Genomic DNA, 18010 nt, shown 5'->3' with positions numbered 1-18010 from the left:
CTGTATGCATCAAATAACAAACCTGTGCAAATTTGAGCTCAATTGGTTGTCAAAGTTGCGAGATAATAATGAAAGAAAAAACACCCTTGTCACACGAAGTTGTGTGCTTTCAGATGCTTGATTTCAAGACCTCAAAATCCAATTTGTGGAAAATTACTTCTTTCTCGAAAACTACGTTACTACAGAGGGAGCCGTTTCTCACAAAATTTGATACTATCAACATCTCCCCATTACTCATTACCAAGTTAGGTTTTACGCTAACAATTATTTTGAGTAACTACCATTAGCGTCCACTTCCTTTAAGCTCACTTAAACCCCCAATAAGGGCCTCTCAAAGGTGATGTGTTTTCTATCTCATAGTCAGGCTGCCTTTGAAGGTTTGGAGCAATTAATCGAAGTAAAAATATACGGGTTATTATTTGTGTGTTCACAAACACCTAATATCTAAAAGCTTGGTGCTGCATTTTTGGGGGGTGGGGGGGGGGGGGGGGGGTAATCAATGCCTTGAAATTTTCTTTAGAAATCACACCAGTTCACTGCAATTTATGGACATTTTACATGTAGGATGAGTCAAAAAACTGTTTTTAACTTATAAAATTAATTTACTCAGTAGTTTTCAGTCTAACTTGGTACTGTATTCAGATGTTGAAACATTTATTGGTGGCTTAAAAAACTGCTAATATTACGGATGGAAAGTGGTACTTTTATTGGCATTTTATTGACACGTAGTGTTTTAAAGGCAGTGGACACTATTGGTAATTACTCACAATAATTATTAGCGTAAAACCTTACTTGCTAACTACATGTGGTATTGGGGAGAGGTTGATAGTATAAAACATTGTGAGAATCGGCTCCCTCTGAAGTAACGTTGTTTTTGAGAAAAAAGTAATTTTCCTCTAATTTGTTTTTGAGACCTCAGTTTTAGAATTTGAGGTCTCAAAATCAACCATCTTAAAGCACACAACTTCATTTAACAAGGGTGTTTTTTCTTTCATAGTTATCTGGCAACTGCGACGACCAATTTAGCTCAAATGTTCACAGTTTTTTGTTATTTCATGCATATGTTGAGATACACCAAGTGAGAAGACTGGTCTTTGACAATTACCAATAGTGTCCACTGTCTTTAATGCATTGTCTAAGAAGTTACTTTCTTTCACATCATTTGGCCTTCTATACTTTTTCAACTGTATCAATCTTAAAATCTGAACATTAATATGTTTTTCCATGCAGTTTCCATGCTGAGTTGGATTCCGGTCTTATTGAGGTTATTTCACCAAGAGGTAGTTACTATCCTGACCTCAATGCTGTGCGGGAAACATTTGGTGATACCCAAGAACGAGTAAAGTAAGTGTTACCCTTAAAACTACTTTTTCGCTTTTATTCAGCAAAGCAGTGACAAATCCGTTAAACACTTTACAAAATAAACAGTCGTAATAATTTCGTTTGATGGGTATCTACCTTTTTCTTTGCTGTCAGATAACTTCTTATAAAATCTTTAAGAAGTGTATGGCTTGAGTTATTGACAGGAATCGGAAGACGAAAATCACCCAATAGGGGTGTAGAGAAAGGGAAGGGGAGGGGTTGGAAGGAGATGGGTGGTGGAAAAAAAATTACTACTATATTATCTTTTTTCCACTTATCTAGATGGAGAACGAAGCAAAATTTGGATTTTTCTTATCTTATGATGTATGCACAATCAAGAGGAAAATACTATGTTCAGGTAAATACATATTAATATTAGTTTTTATCATAGAAATATAACCCGGAGAACGCTGAGTGTCTCATTGTGCGTGCGGTTTCGTTGTGAGACCATTTTTATGGACACGCGTACAAATTCTTTTGTACATGTGTAGACGTCACATTGACCAATAAAAACACTAGAAACAGTTTATGTGCGATGCAATCTTGCCATTTTGCCATACACGCGTGTCACGTGATGCCCATTTTGCCATACATGCCTGTCCTGCGATGATCTTTTTGCTATACACGCATATCACACGATATCGTTATGCCGCGTCATCAGGCAACACAGAGGGGGGCCGAGCTCAACGTTCTCCAGGTTCTATTTCTATGGGTTTTATATAAGATTGAAAATGTGGCCTTAGTTTTTCAAGTTGACACTCCACATCATTGACCCAAATGTACATTCTTTCCAAGAAGAGATTTCCAATTTGTCATTACTTTCAAATTTATCCTTCAAGACAATTGACACTATTGGTAATTGTCAAAGAACAGTCTTCTCACTTGGTGTATCTTAACATATACATAAAATGTACATGTATGCATATATAAATTCCTTTGTTGCACAAGTTGTGTGCTTTCAGATGCTTGATTTTGAGAGCTCAAAATATAATTTTGAGGTCTCAAAATCAAATTCAAATATTTTAGTGAGAAATTGCTTCTTTCTCGAAAACTACTTCACTTCAGAGGGAGCCGTTTCTCACAATGTTTTATACTATCAACCTCTCCCCATTACTTCTTACCAAGTAAGGTTTTTATGCTTATAATTAATTTGAGTAATAACCAATAGTGTCCAGTGCCTTTAAGAAGGAAACAACAAAATGATAATTAACTCCACTTTTATTTGGGTTTTTTTGCTTGATTTTAGCTTGAAGATGATCTAGTGGCTCAGCCTGGGTATTTCACAACAATGAAAACATTTGCAATGCAGCAACAAAACAAAAACTGGCTACTACTAGAATTTTCAGCGTTGGGATTTATTGGTAAGTGCGTCTTGTTTGATGCCGCTTTACGCATCATGATTTTTAGTCTTTCTTGTCTGACGTTATATTCTCACAGGTACAAGTATGCTTGCAGTACTCCCTCATGTGAAATCCATATCCGCTGCACTTTTTTTTATTTAATCGGCAAACAAATAATGCAAAATTAAAAATTGTTTTTATGATGCATAAGGTTTATCATGAATAGCAAAACCCACACAAAGATATTGAGTATGGGCGAGTCATGCCTGACAACATACACTGCGATAGGAAATCTGTCCCATCTCCCTACTACAGCCGTTCACTTGTGTCCTTAAGCAAGACACTTAACTATTGCTTCGTCCTTCGGATGGTACGTAAAGCCGTTGGTCCCATGTGTTGTGTAATGCATGTAAAAGAACCCAGTGCACTTATCAAAAAGAGAAGGGGTTCGCCCCGGTGTTCCTGGCTGTGGCTGCTTAATGCGCCGTAGCACCTTGTAAACCCTTATAAGGTGCTAACTAATTGGGTCTCAAAATTCATCACTGCAATAACCTATCTCTCTGAAAGTTTGTATATACTCAGCGCCTTGAGTACCTTGTTTGGTAGATACGCGCGCTATGACATGTAAGACTTCGATATTATTATTATTATTATTATTATAACGCATTGCGATTCTGAATCGTGATAAACTTGATAAACCTTATTTGCCGACTAGTCTTGATTTTCAAGGCTGTGGGGTCATAGATATGTCCCACACACTACACACAGAATGCAGTACTACATGTAGCTGTACTTACACAGGTTTGTATGCATGCAGTGGCATGTACAAATAGTATAAATGGTATATGCCGAGTTTTAATGACACTTCCATTCTCAGTTACCCACTCTGTAAAACTAAAAGTACTCTGGGAGATCACGCTTTTGAGTGTGTTGCTCCTAAACTTTGGAATGCTCTCCCACATGCAATCAGGATCGCCAACAATACAGGTACCTTCAAAACATTGCTCAAAACCCATTTATTCTGCAGGCTTTTTACTAGACTTTTGCGTGGCCTTTTGCCAACTGTGGTTTTATTTTTGCTGTTTGATTTTAACTAGTGTTCTCGCATTTTTCAGTGTAATTACCATTTTTAAATCTGTTTAAATTATTGTTAATATCTGTATATTGTTGTAATGCGCATCTGTACATATTTTTTATGAAACTTGCGCATAATAAATTATTATTATTACTATATTTATGTACATGGTATGAACAGTCTGCGTTTTCAAAAACTTTAGATGTAATGTTAATAATATGATATCAAAGTCTTATATAGCGCATGTATTGTATCTACCAAACAAGGTACCAAACTCTCAGAATGATAGGCTATTGCAATGATGAATACTGGGACCCAATTATTTAGCACCTTATAAGGGTTTACAAGGTGCTACAGCGGGCGAATCTCCTCTTTTCAATAAGTGCACTGGGTTCTTTTACATGCGCTAAACAACACATGGGACCAACGGCTTTACGTCCCATCCGAAGGACAAAGCAATGGTTAAGTGTCTTGCTTAAGGACACAAGTTTCACGACTGGGACCCGGACCCACACTCTGGTGATCAGAAACACCAGAGTTTGAATTCGGTGCTCTTAACCGCTCGGCCACGACACTTCCATAGATGTTTTGTTTCTCTGTGTGATGTAGTGAGATATCTCTTGGATTAAATTATGTGGACTAGTGTTTTTGAGAAAGAGCACAGTACATATTGAAGCAAAATTTTAGCACATACATGTAACTGTTGATATCAGAGTTGGAAAGAGGACAATATTATGGAAGGATTGGCTGCATATTGCGCCACAGCACCTCGTAAACCATTACATAGTGCTTTGCAAAAGGAGTAGATATCACAATTCAAACTTAGTCCCATACCTTGCATAAAATACTGTATGTTACAGCGCTTTGAGACGCCCTTCAGGTGTATAAAGCACCATATAAATACTGACTATTATTATTATTATTATTATTATTATTATTATTATTATTATTATTAAAGCCATTGGACACTTTCGGAACAGAACAAAAATTGAAAGTTCACAGATTTACAAATAATTTACAGGGTTTACAGAATGTTGGTGAAAGACTTCTCTTGAAATATTATTCCATGCAATGCTTTACTTCTTGAGAAAACATTATAAACAATATCAATTCTTGATATCGAGAATTACGGATTTATTTTAAACACATATCATGACACGGCAAAAACGTGCGGAAACAAGGGTGGGTTTTCCCGTTATTTTCTCCCGACTCCGATGACCAATTGAGCCTAAATTTTCACAGGTTTGTTATTTTATATAGAAGTTGTGGTACACAAAGTGTGGGCCTTGGACAATACTGTTTGCCGAAAGTGTCCAATGGTTTAAAGGACTGTCATTTCCATTATCAACATTGTTTTCTTTATAAAAAGGTATTCTTTGTTTTTTCTATTTTCATCTGCAGGTAAAATGTTCAAGACGAGTGACTTAAATTTAATAGTAGAATTCTTTCTGATGTTCCATAAAGACAAGCCAATTGACTGGCTGCTGGATCACATTTTGTATGTGAAAGTTTGTAACCCGGAAAAAGATCCTGTAAGTGTTACTGGCCTGTGAACTGTAAAACCCCAATCCCAAATGCCATATAAAAAGAGAAATTAGAGGGAAGGTACACGTTTGGTAATTACTCAAAACAAATATTAACAAAAAAACTGACTTGGTAACGAGCATTGGAGAGCTGTTGATAGTATAAAACATTGTGGGAAACGACTCCCTCTGAAGTAACATAGTTTTTGAGAAAGAGGTTATTTCTCACTAAAATAATAAAAGACTTCTTCTTTTATTCTTATCTGAAAGCACATAGATTCTCCAACAAGGGTGTTTTTTCTTTCATCATTTTCTCCCAACTCCGATGACCAATTGAGCTAAAATTTTCACAGGTTTTGTTATTTTATGCATATGTTGAGATACACCAAGTGAGAACACTGGTCTTTGACAATTATCAATAGCGTACCTTCTCTTTAAAAGGGATTAAGTTATAAATTTTGTTTTTTACCCATACACGGATGTGTGTTAGCACTGTATACTCAGTACTTTCCCGAGTCCTGTGAAAAAATATCACAGGCATGTTACTGGGGTGGGATTCGAACCCACGACCCTTGCAATTCTAGAGCAGTGTCTTACCAACTAGACTACCGAGGTTGCCCGGCAGCTAGAGGCAGTTCAAATCCTATGTTTTGGCAGCGGGTACCGCAACGATATATACATGTAATACATGTAGATGTTAAATTTGCATCGGGGATAAAGAATATTAATTTTGTTTTTTACCCATACACCGACGTGTTTAATCATCGTAATGACCGGAGCGCTTTTTATAAGTTTTTCAAATATTTAAGAAGCATCCCTTTTTTTTCAAATTTTAAGGAGATAAAAAATGTTTCAACTACTTCAAACAGTTTCAATATTTTTGTTACTAATATTTGCAGAAACTTTATGTCTCACATTCTGTTTTAGTTATTCAAAAGCAGTACACATTTTGGAACCAGAGTAGAACCTTGCAAATTGACAATTCAGTGTTTGTATTTCATAAAGACACTGTCACACGATTGGGTTTTATTTGTACTCGCAAGATGCTTTTAATAATCATATAGTTGTATTATGACTTAAAATATCACCATTGCTGCTAATCTTGTCAACTTATTCTGTCAATAAAAATATGATTGCATATAATGTGGAGCGATCAAACTAACTGAGTTGTTTATAATTTTTAAATATTTTTTACTATTTTTTTTATGCAAGTCGCCAGACACACAAGGCATGAAGGCCACTCAAGGTGTGGGCTACAATTGTTTTTTTTTCCAGAGGCCATTGCCACCTACTCCTAGGGCTGAAACAGGGTTACCCCTTTCACAGTCCATACAAATGTAGGCTTGGGTATCATCAGTCTGAAGCCTGGCCAGTAGATCAGAAAGCGCTACCTCCCCAATTTTTTGTAGCAAGTGTCACGACCGGGATTCGAACCCACACCCTGCTGATCAAACACCAGAGCTTGAATCCGGTGCTCTTAACCGCTCGGCCATAGGGTGTCGTGGTCGAGCAGTTAAGCTGACCTAAAGCTCTGGTGTTTCTGTTCAGCGTGTGGGTTTGAATTCATTCGTGACACTTGTGTCCTTGAGCTACATGCTTCTCTCCACCCAGGGGTAAATGGGTGAGGTCCAAGCATTTCGGCTGCTATTGTAGGTCGACAAGAAACCACTCGTGTTGCCTGAACGCGTCACATGTATGTTTTTGTTGTCAATGAGTAATGATTTCTGATTCTGTACCTCCATTTAGAAACATTGTAGCAGAGAAAAGGCTGCTTATAGAATACGCTACAAGCCGTCTCAGTTCCAGCATATTGGCCTTCATTCATCACTCAAAGGGAAAGTTCAAAAATTGAAGGTGAGCAGTTTCTCCAGTATTTTACCAACTATCTATAAAACTGATACTGCACAGAGGCAATTGCCTCCATGCCCCCAGGTCATTGCCTTTGTGCCTTTGAAATGATCCGGTAGAAATTTACAATTTCCTCATAGGGTACTCTTCACCAAGGAGGAAATGCCTTGGCAGCCCAACGAGGCAAAATTGCATCTACATGGAGCAGTCCATTGTGGTTTCAAGGGGTTTGAGAAGTGTTGGGTGAACAGGTTTCCATGTTCGTCCCTGTTTTTATTGTGCAAAGAATTTCAAATGACAAGGATTCCATGTATGAGTTTTATATCAAACAAATATTGAATGCATTTTGGTCATGTATTGGTGCAGAATATAATCATTCAGTGAAATCTGGACTATTCCATTTCACTCGTCTTTCGCATGCATTCAACATTTTGTGTAATATAAAGCTTACTGTTGTCTTTATTTTCCTAAAAGAAATAAAGGCTGTAATTTTTGAAGGATTGGCAAGGGTAGCCATTTTTGATAGATCGAAATTTGTATGGGGGATAAAGTATGTTTTGGTTTTACCCATATAGTACACTGATGTGTATTAGCACTGTATACTATTTTTTTCCATAAGTTTTTTGAAAAAATCACAGGCATATTACTTAAATGGGATTCAAACCCACGCCCCTTGCAATTCTAGAGCAGTGTCTTACTAACTAGATCACCGAGATTGCCCGGTAGCTAAAGGCTGTTCAAATCCTATATATTCACAGCGGGTACCACATCGATACCGGGGTAAATAATATTAATTTTGGATTTACCCATATACACTGATGTGTGTTAGCACTGTATACTCGCACTATAGCCTTCTTAATTCAAACAATGTATTTTAACCATAAGAAAAAAAATTACAGTTTACAACCACAATACAATCTGTCTGTTTTTAGAGTCGATTTGGGGGTCGAACAAAGAATTGACAAGAGTGGGATTAAACCATCGACCTCCGGATTAACGTGCTGGTTTATATTGATTTTAGAGTCATAATCTTTTTGAGCTGTATATTCTGCCCAGAACCATTCTCAAAAAAAGATCAGAGATAACTGTTTGAAATGTCAAGACTAAATCAATTCCAGTTCTACTCAAAACTACCACTTCTCCCAAACAGACATTGTTTCCTGTAATTTACTTTTTCATTTTACTTATAGGCCTACCTGACCATACAAAACTTTAAAATTTACCCTTTTGTTAACATATAACTGAGAACAAAACTAAAAACCTTTCTCTCGCATCTTTTTAGGACAAAGATTTTAAAAAGGGGTTCAAGCGTCAATTTGCTCACATAAACCCCAATGCTGATGTGTCGACAACGATCAACAACTACATGAAGTTCACCTTATTGAAAGCGTATCAAGGAGAGGATATCTTCTGGGGAACTACACCGTCAGTAGGAGACATCATCAAGTTCAGATTCATTCCACCTATTGTCATTGGCGAGTAAGTCAATACGCTAACTCGTGTTATATAACACCCAAGCAGATCCTTGCCATTTGATTGGAGGATTGTCCGTCACGTGATAGCAAATAAAAGTACCATTGCACGCTGAGTCACTCATCGTGCTTTTTCATTCCGTCCGAAAAGTACCATTGCACGCTGGCAGCGTGCGATGGTACTTTTCGGATGGAATGAAAAAGCTGAGTAAAAACATCACTGCGTGCACGTGCCTTTGGTAACGCTGCAGCAGTGTTACCAAAGGCATACAAAGTAGTAAAATTACAAGCATTTGGCTTCTACAATTAAAACTTGTAGGCCTACGCTTTGTTTGTTTTGGAAGTTGTATCTTTCAATCAAAATGACAAAGATCTACTTGGATGTTATATAAAACAAATAATGAATGTTTTTCATTCGTGCAATGGTGCGAATATGTTCATTCGTTGAAAGCTGGAATGGTCCATTCAACTCGGCTCCGCCTCGTTGAATGGAACATTCCATCTTTCAACTCATGAACATATTCGCACCATTGCACTCGTAAACATTCATAATGTGTATATTATGGTTTATGGTTTATTGAAAGACAGTGGACACTATTGGTTATTACTCAAGATAATTATTATCATAAAACCTTTCTTGATTACGAGTAATGGGGAGAGGTTGATAGTGTAAAACATTATGAGAAATAGCTCCCTCTGAAGTGACGTAGTTTTCGAGAAAGAAGTAATTTTCCACAAATTTGATTTTGAGACCTTGGATTTAAAACTTGAGGTCACGAAATCAAGCATCTGAAAGCACACAACTACATGTACGTGTGACCATGGTGCCACAAGGGTGTTTTTTTCTTTCCTTAATATCTCGCAACTTCAACGACCGATTGAGTTCAAATTTTCACAGGTTTAATTTATGCATATGTTGAGATACACCAACTAGGAAGACTAGTCTTTGATAATTACCAATAGTGTCCGGTGTCTTTAAAACATTCAAAAACTTGTGGTCCAACACCCAATGGCATTTTGAGTATACAATTTTAAAAATATTAAAAGCACACAAAAAGTCATTTACTTTTGCTGATAGAGCCTTCTCAATATATGGACCCAAACTCTGGAATAAACTTCCCAATTGCATCACTCAATACATTCAAGGCACTTCTGAAAGCCCACTTGTTTCAGGAGGCCTACCATCAATGACTTTTTATTTCTTCTGTGCCTCAGCGCCTTTAAGCAAACCTTTGATGTAGGCGCTATACAAATTATTTATGATTGATTGATTGATTGATTGATTGATTGATTGATTGATTGATTGAATGATTTTATTGACAATAGTTTTACCAGATTTTTAGAATATTAATTTTGTGTATAGGATTTGAGGCATTGCATGGTGAGGTATCAATATATATTTGGTTTGCGGTAACACCATGTGTGTATCTACTTGCCAGGTAGAGTTGTTCTTAGGGAACTGTCTTGCTTTATTCTACTGCCGTGGAGTAGATAATCGGAGGGTCGGGAGACTTCTCAGTTCTGAAAAGAACTGTCCTGCTTTTTAAGTCTCCTGACGATGACTAGAGTAAGCTAGTCGAAACGTTGAGACCAATTCAGAACTGACTCCGCGGCAGTACAGTTAATTACGATCCTATAAGCTAAAGTAGTAGTCCAGTCTAATTTCTATACCATCCGCCCTGGTAATAGTTAAAAAGCAGGACAGTTCTTTTCAGAACTGAGAAGTCTCCCGAACCTCCGATTATCTACTCCACGGCAGTAGAATAAAGCAAGACAGTTCCCTAAGAACAACTCTACCTGGCAAGTAGATACACACATGGTGTTACCGCAAACCAAATACACATTAATTTTGTTGTTACCAATAACACCGTTGTTTGTAAGCCCTGTATACATAATAATAATAATAATAATAATAATAGTAAAAATTTATATAGCGCCTTATCCATCGAAAACAATGCTCCATGGCGCAACTACAGAGAAACATTTAAAATATAGATAATCAGCAAAAACAACAAGATATAAAAATAAGTTTAAAATCAGCAACAACAAAAAATCAAGCGAACAATGACAAGCAATTAAAGAAATTAACAATATACAATGGAAAGTTATACATGTACTCGGTACATTCCTGAACTCTGCGAACAAATGTCAGGGCATATTACTTGGGTGGGATTCGAACCCACGATCTTTGCAAATCTAGGAATGATTTGTTCCAGGTTTTATCAAGCACTTTCACACCCAAAGGGCATCTCAAAGCGCTTCACATTATTACCCCTGGTCACTGGGCCTTAATTCACTCCTTAAACCATCTCAGCTCCCTGGTGGGGAGTATGCAGCCTGTGCAACATTAATATGCGCTACTCGGCTAAATCAACCACAAGAACCATCTCTGCCCTCACAGGTACCCATTTACCCCTGGGTGGAAAGAAGCAATTAAAGTTAAAGGGTCTTTGTAACTTTTGTAGGACAAAAAACACAATGTCCACAGATTTACGCTAAACTTACACAGTTTGAAGATAATGATAGTAGAAAGCTTCCCTGAAAATATTACGTGTTGAGTAAAACAATGTCATGAAAATAATTTTTGTCTCATGAGACGAAAATTATTTTAATCATTTTCAAATGTATTTTCATGACATTGTTTTACTCATTTCTCAAAAACTACAGCACCTCAGTAAGTAATATTTGAAGGGAAGTTTTCCATTATCATTATCTTCAAACCCTGTAAGTTTAATGTTAATCTATGGACATTTTGAAAAGGTACCCAAATCCTTTAAGTGTCTTGCTCAATACAAAAGTGTCACAACTTCTGAACCCACACTCTGCTGAACAGAAACACAAGAGCTTGAGTTCATTGTTCTTATCGGGTATTTATTTTGTCTTGACAGATATCAATTTGTGAGCAGCAATGAACAGAACCCAGGTGATAAGTTTTACAACACTACTGTTGAAGTTTTACCAAGCTACCAGCGTGACAAGAAAGAAGGTATTTTAGAGGCAGACAACCATCAAGACAACAAGTTTAATCGGACCCAGGATGGATACATTCAAGTCGGTAAGAAAAGTCTTTGGAAATATGTTTCTTCGGAATATGTTATAATAATAATAATTTCAAAGTCTTATATTGCGCACGTATCTACAAACAAGGTACTCAAGGCGCCGAGTATATATACAAACTTTCAGAAAGATAGGTTATTACAGTGATGATTTCTGAGACCCAATTATTTAGCACCTTATAAGGGTTTACAAGGTGCTACGACGCATTCAACAGCCACAGCCAGGCACACCGGGGCGAACCCCTTCTCTTTTCAATAAGTGCATTGGGTTCTTTGATGACAAAATAGTGTACTTGTATGTTACACTAAAGGTGTGCTTGAATTAACAATACTACATGTATAACAAGGGTATTGCATCTTCTATCTTGTCAAACTCATAATAATAAAGTTACACTAAGGTGTGCTTGAATTAACAATACTACATGTATAACAAGGGTATTGCATCTTCTATCTTGTCAAACTCATAATAATAAAGTTACACTAAGGTGTGCTTGAAATAACAATACTATAACTAGGATATTGCACCTCCTACCTAGTCAAACTAATAATAATAATAATAATAATAATAATAATAATAATAATAATAGTGGCTTCTTATATAGCATGCATTTATGACACCAGTTTCAGACAGGCGCTCCAGAGTCCCGCCGAACCAATGTAAGACCATGAAAAGTTTGACGTCGAAAACAGTTGGGAGCGACTGGACATGCTAGGAGTCTTCTTCTACTTCTTATCGTGTCCACAAATTAGATATTGTGTTTCAGTCAGAACTGGACACAGTTCCTTGCAATATCATTGCTCCAGTAGGGGGCATCTCAGGAGGTGCTCCATAGTTTGTGGCTCTGTCTTACATATGCAGGTCACGCCTTAAGAGTCTAAGTATCACCACTACACTTTGCAGTTGAAGTTCTAAGTCTGTTGAGACACTTCCATTCAGCCCGACTAGGAGTCGAAAGATAGACTGTTGCAGTCAGTCAAAACAGTTCTGTAGTACGGTAGTTTCACCTGTCAAAAGATCGACTGTTACAGCTGTTTGATACGACTCTGAAGCGCTTTGGTTTCAGACGTTGATCTTGTCATGAGCCAAGCCAATGTAAATGTTAAATGAAATGTGTGTTAGACACTCAAGGACAGATGCTGTTTTAGTTTATGATCAAAGCTTGTGTTATTGCGTTGATGTGTTTTAAAAAGGATGTTAAAGGCAGTGGACACTATTGGTAATTGTCAAAGACCAGTCTTCTCACTTAATGTATCTCAACATACATGTATGCAGAAAATAACCAACCTTTGAAAATTTGAGCTCAATCGGTCGTTAAAGTTGCGAGATAATAATGAAAAAAAAAACACCCTTGTCACACGAAGTTGTTTGCATTTAGATGCTTGATTTCGAGACCTCAAATTCTAAACTTGAGGTCTTGAAATCAAATTAGAGGAAAATTACTTCTTTCTTAGAAACTATGTCACTCCAGAGGGAGCTGTTTCTCACAATGTTTTATACCATCAACCTCTCCCCATTACTCGTTACCAAATAATGTTTTATGTTATTAATTATTTTGAGTAATTACCAATGGTGTCCACTGCCTTTAAACATGTTAAAAGTATTTGTGTTTTGATTGCACTTCTTCTTCCCAAAGCACATTTGATCCAGTTTTAAGTTGAATATTCTAGTGATTTATTCATCTTGTGTCCGTTATTCCAGGCAAATTTCAAGATGGTAAGGCTATTGGGACTGTTGACGCTGACATCGGGGAGGTGGTGGAGCTAAGACTTAGGGTGATAGAGCAACCCAAAAACTGGGTCATATTATCAAATGTAAGTATTAATTATACTTATTATTTTATATCAACTATTTCAGGGAAACTGTCCTCATGCATTGTTTGCTTAGTTCCCATTTTTCCTTCCTGGGTTTGCAAAGTGAAATAGTGGAATGACTGAGTAAACTGACTGAGGCAACGCTTGCAGCAGGCTTCGAGGGCGCTCTTTAACACTGAGCGGTTTGTCATAATAGCTTGGAGACCCAGTTCATTTGTAGGTTTGCATACTCCCAAAGCAGAGGGATGTTTGTGTGTACCATTAATAATTCTACTTTTAAAACATCTTTCCAACCATAAACAATTGTATTGCCAAAAGTGCCCAATTCGAAGTGAACTGTGTCATTTAAACACGATTTTTAGCATTTGTACTGTATGCTGAAAAAGAACTAAAATTAGTTAAAGACACTGGACACTATTGGTAATTGTCATAGACTAGTCTTCTCTCTTGGTGCATCTCAACATATGCATAAAGTAACAAACCTGTGAAAATTTGAGCTCAATCGGTCGTTGAATTTGCGAGATAATATTGAAAGAAAAAAACACCCTTGTCACACGGAGTTGTGTGCTTTCTGATGCTTGATATCGAGAACTCAAATTCTAAACTTGAGGTCTCGAAATCAAATTCGTGGAAAATTACTTCTTTCTCGAAAACTACGTCACTTCGGAGGGAGCTGTTTCTCACAATTTTGTATACCATCCATCTCTCCTCATTACTCATAATCAAGAAAGGTTTTATGATGATAATTATTTTGAGTAATTACCAATAGTGTCCACTGCCTTGAAAAGCCTATAAATAATTGTTTTTGTTGATTTGTACAGATTCACATTGTGCCTGCAACAAAGAAGAGGTGACCGCTGCGTGTATACCCTTTCCATGCAATGAATGGTGTACCAGTACTTGGCACATTCTCGTGGCTCTATATACTCACATATACGCCTACAGTGGATTTTTTACATATTTTTCTATATCAGGTTCTGTAGCATATTATTTGCATTTTAAGGACACTGTTTCCGAGTTCTAATTGTTGGTGTGTTGATTTGTCACAGAAAGATTACACAGTTATGTTAATTAGGAATGTGCGACTAGGAAAATCTAATACTGGACTAGTCGTGACTAAGATGCATTGTGGCAATGTTTGCGGCAACCGCAATATAGTAAAATTCAAGCTGAAAGGATTGAAGGATTGTGTCACTGAAGTCTGAATGTGTTTTGTAAGTAAATTCTGTTGTCGTGAATAATTGTGAGCAACACAATTGGTTCACCAAACAGGTAGTCGCGACTACTTTTTGTAGTTGTCGCGACTATTTGTTGTAGTTGTCGCGACTATCTTTGTAGTAGTGGTGGCGGCATGGTTAACCGAGTAGTCGAAAAATTGGTAGTCGCGACTCAACAAATGATTTAATCGTCGCGACTACAGTATGACACTAGTCGCGCAGGCCTAATGTTAAAAACAAACACAACCGTTGGTTGCTGATTTGTGTACTGCCATAACTTTTATAAAATTAGGGTTTGAAGTTTAAAATATTGTCTTTCTTTATTGGTTTGTGTACTCATAAATACTTGTGTATAAAAACTTTAACTGTTTGCTGCATCCTCTAGGTTTCAGTACAACTAAGCTATGAAATTTAATTATAATCATCATCTCTCTTTTTTAGGAAACTGAAAATCGCAGCAGGGATTTTTTAGCTGTTCTTTTTTTCCGTTTAGCAAATCACAGAAATAAATCTAGTGCTGGGATAGGTTTCTTGAGCATTACAAGGAAATGTTTCATAGGAAATAGTGTTCTGGTAGCAGTTTGAGTGAACTTTGGGATTTAATGTCATTCATAAAATTGTCCAATCATTACCATTACCTGTGTCATAACAGGCCTTGCACTAACTTTTTTCCTTAACTAGCCCGTCGGGCTAGTCAGCTGTACTTTTGACTCAGCCCGCACAAATTTTCCCTAGCCCTTGGTGGTGACTTGGCACTCTTGACTAGTGATTGCACTAGCCCGGCATATAAAGACTCACGTAAAGAGGGTTTGGGTATTTTTTTGTATGACACAAAACACAAAAGTCCGCAGACTTGCATTAAACGGACACAGTTTGAAGGTAATGGCGATAGAAAGCCTCCCTTCAAATATAACGTGCTGAGGTGCTGCAGTTTTTGAAAAGAGTAAAACAATTTCACGAAATAATTTTCGTCTCAGTGCATGCAAAGCGACAAACAATTATCTGAGCATGTAAAAGGATTTATGCGCAATCATGAAAGAAAATGCTCTGTGATTGTTATTTATTTTCTCAAAAACGTAACGACTACTGAAGCTGAAACTTCTACAGGTATATTGTGTTACATGCATCTTCATTCACAGTGAGTAGGGATTCATGTCATGACCAGAAACTTGATCTACAAAAAGTATCGAAACCCTTTGATAAAGGATGTTGAAATATTATTCCTTGTCGTCAAAGGATTGGTTAAACATATTCTTCCTTATCACTAGGTTTATAATAATAGCGGCTTTTTATATAGCGCGCGTATTTGTCGCGCATATCCGTCACTCAGTGACGCTCAAGGTGCTTGACATACAGGATTTTCCTGCAAGGTAAGTGGGACTACATTTAAATTAAGGAGACCAACTCCTTTTACATAGCACGTGGGGCCGATTTCAAGAAATGCTTGGGTTAATCGTATCTCGAGTTAGGACGAGTATAACCCGTCCTAACTTAGAATGGGTTCAATGCTACCTAACGTCTATGAAAATGGACTCAACTCATCCTGAGTCCTAAGGTTAATCCTAAGTTAGGAAGATTTTGGTGAAATCGACGGCAGGTTAAGAGAATGTTAGTTTCAAAGTTTGTTGGGTGAATTACTGTTTGGCCTGATTTTGAAAACAGGAAAGTACCATACGGAGATTGCTTGATTTAAAGGTCACAGTCTAAAAAACAGACCAACAATCAAATAAAGGTTCGCTATTGGAGATCTGGTCTGTTGCTGAAAGATTATTACTTTTTAGCTGTTATCTTCTGATACTAAATGAAGTTGGAACCGTGTACAGTACCAACTAGTTGTTTTCTCCTCATTATATGTTAGGGGAATTGATTCTGGTGTCAAGGTATTTGTGAAAGAAAATTGCAATAAATGTCATAATAATATAATAACAAGCTTTTAAATTATATCTTTTTATGAGCAAATATCTGTACATTTTAAAGTTATAAATGTCCTTCCAAACTGGTTCTGAACTCATGACAGCGATTACCATGTAAATAAAATAATTCTAAATTGAAATTAAAGGTAAATGATTTGTTAATTAAACAAATTTAATTGTAGATTATTGATAAGTGCGCTATTGCATTTTTAGCGTTGGCTAGTTTGAGGAAGAGCATCTACAAATATGTACTATAAGTTACAAAGTAACAAAAACAAATTCATGAGGTATAGTTGGCAAAATCGTTAAGAAATTGACAACTTCCCATTTTCGACAAATCTCAATTTAAATCTGACAGTTCATATGAAGATGACTGCCTATGTTAAAACTACAGCATTATCCAATGTACTTTTGGAAAACACAGAAGCATAATTTTGAGGTGGGGCAACTCGGTTATTTCTGAGTATTGGGTACTTCAACTTCAAATATGCATGTAAAGTGAGAGGAACATTTAAAGACACTGGACACCTTTGGTAATTGTCAAAGACCAGTATTCTTACTTGGTGTATCCCAACAGCAAAATGCATAAATTAACAAACCTGTGAAAATATGGACTCAATTGGTCATCGAAGTTGCGAGATAATAATGAAAGAAAAAAACATCCTTGTCACACAAAGTTGTGTGCGTTCAGATGCTTGATTGTCTGAGGTCTCGAAATCAAATTCGTGGAAAATTACTTCTTTCTCGAAAACTACTCCACTTCAGAGGGAGCCGTTTCTCACAATGTTTTATACTACCAAGCTCTCCCCATTACTCGTTACCAAGTAAGGTTTTATGCTAGTGAAAATATAGTGAAAGAAAACATACCCTAGTTGCATTTTTTAGTGTGCTTTCAGATGTTAATGAAAAGCTTCGGACCTGAAGTATTTTGTTATTTGAGTGAGAAATTAACCTCTTTCTCCAAAATTGAGTTACTTCAGAAGGAGCTGTTTCTCACAGTAGTTTTTACTATCAACAGCTCTCCATTGTTCATTACCAAGTAAGTTTTCATGCTAAAATTATTTTGTGTAATTACCAATAGTGTCCAGTGCCTTTAAAGGAATGTTACAAAATTTATTGTTCGAGAAAACAGTTATTGAACTGTTAAATTTGTAAAATGTAAATTAATATAATTTAATTGTAATAGATTCATATTTTCAATAGCTTAAATGCTTCATATTTTTTTTTTTTTTTTCGATGTATGATTACATATTTTTAGTGCCTCGCCAGGCTACAGAAATAAAACATTAATATATCTCAGGTGCCTGAAACAATTTTATACCATTTCATTCCAAGCAAGCTTTTGATGGAAAGTTAAAAACAATCGTCCCTCCTCGTCTCACATGATAGATT

The 18010-nt window shown here is 36.7% G+C and overlaps 1 protein-coding gene across 1 annotated transcript in view; it reads left to right on the top strand.

Moving 5' to 3' along the window:
- LOC139935794 (alpha-1,3-mannosyl-glycoprotein 4-beta-N-acetylglucosaminyltransferase A-like) overlaps window positions 1–16931 on the top strand; it is a 33369-nt gene extending 16438 nt beyond the window's left edge. The window contains exons 6-14 of the mRNA XM_071930387.1: window positions 1231–1344; window positions 1645–1720; window positions 2609–2723; window positions 5179–5309; window positions 7047–7154; window positions 8431–8627; window positions 11509–11675; window positions 13376–13488; window positions 14310–16931. Of these exons, the coding sequence (XP_071786488.1) occupies window positions 1231–1344; window positions 1645–1720; window positions 2609–2723; window positions 5179–5309; window positions 7047–7154; window positions 8431–8627; window positions 11509–11675; window positions 13376–13488; window positions 14310–14342 (1054 nt within the window). The 3' untranslated portion in view covers window positions 14343–16931. The remainder of the gene's footprint in view (window positions 1–1230; window positions 1345–1644; window positions 1721–2608; window positions 2724–5178; window positions 5310–7046; window positions 7155–8430; window positions 8628–11508; window positions 11676–13375; window positions 13489–14309) is intronic.
- Window positions 16932–18010: the final 1079 nt, after the last annotated feature.

The sequence above is a fragment of the Asterias amurensis genome, chromosome 4 (genome assembly GCF_032118995.1).
Source record: "Asterias amurensis chromosome 4, ASM3211899v1".
Lineage (NCBI taxonomy): Eukaryota > Metazoa > Echinodermata > Asteroidea > Forcipulatida > Asteriidae > Asterias > Asterias amurensis.
The sequence above is the reverse complement of the archived record's forward strand: the minus strand, read 5'-3'. Positions and strand labels throughout refer to the sequence as shown.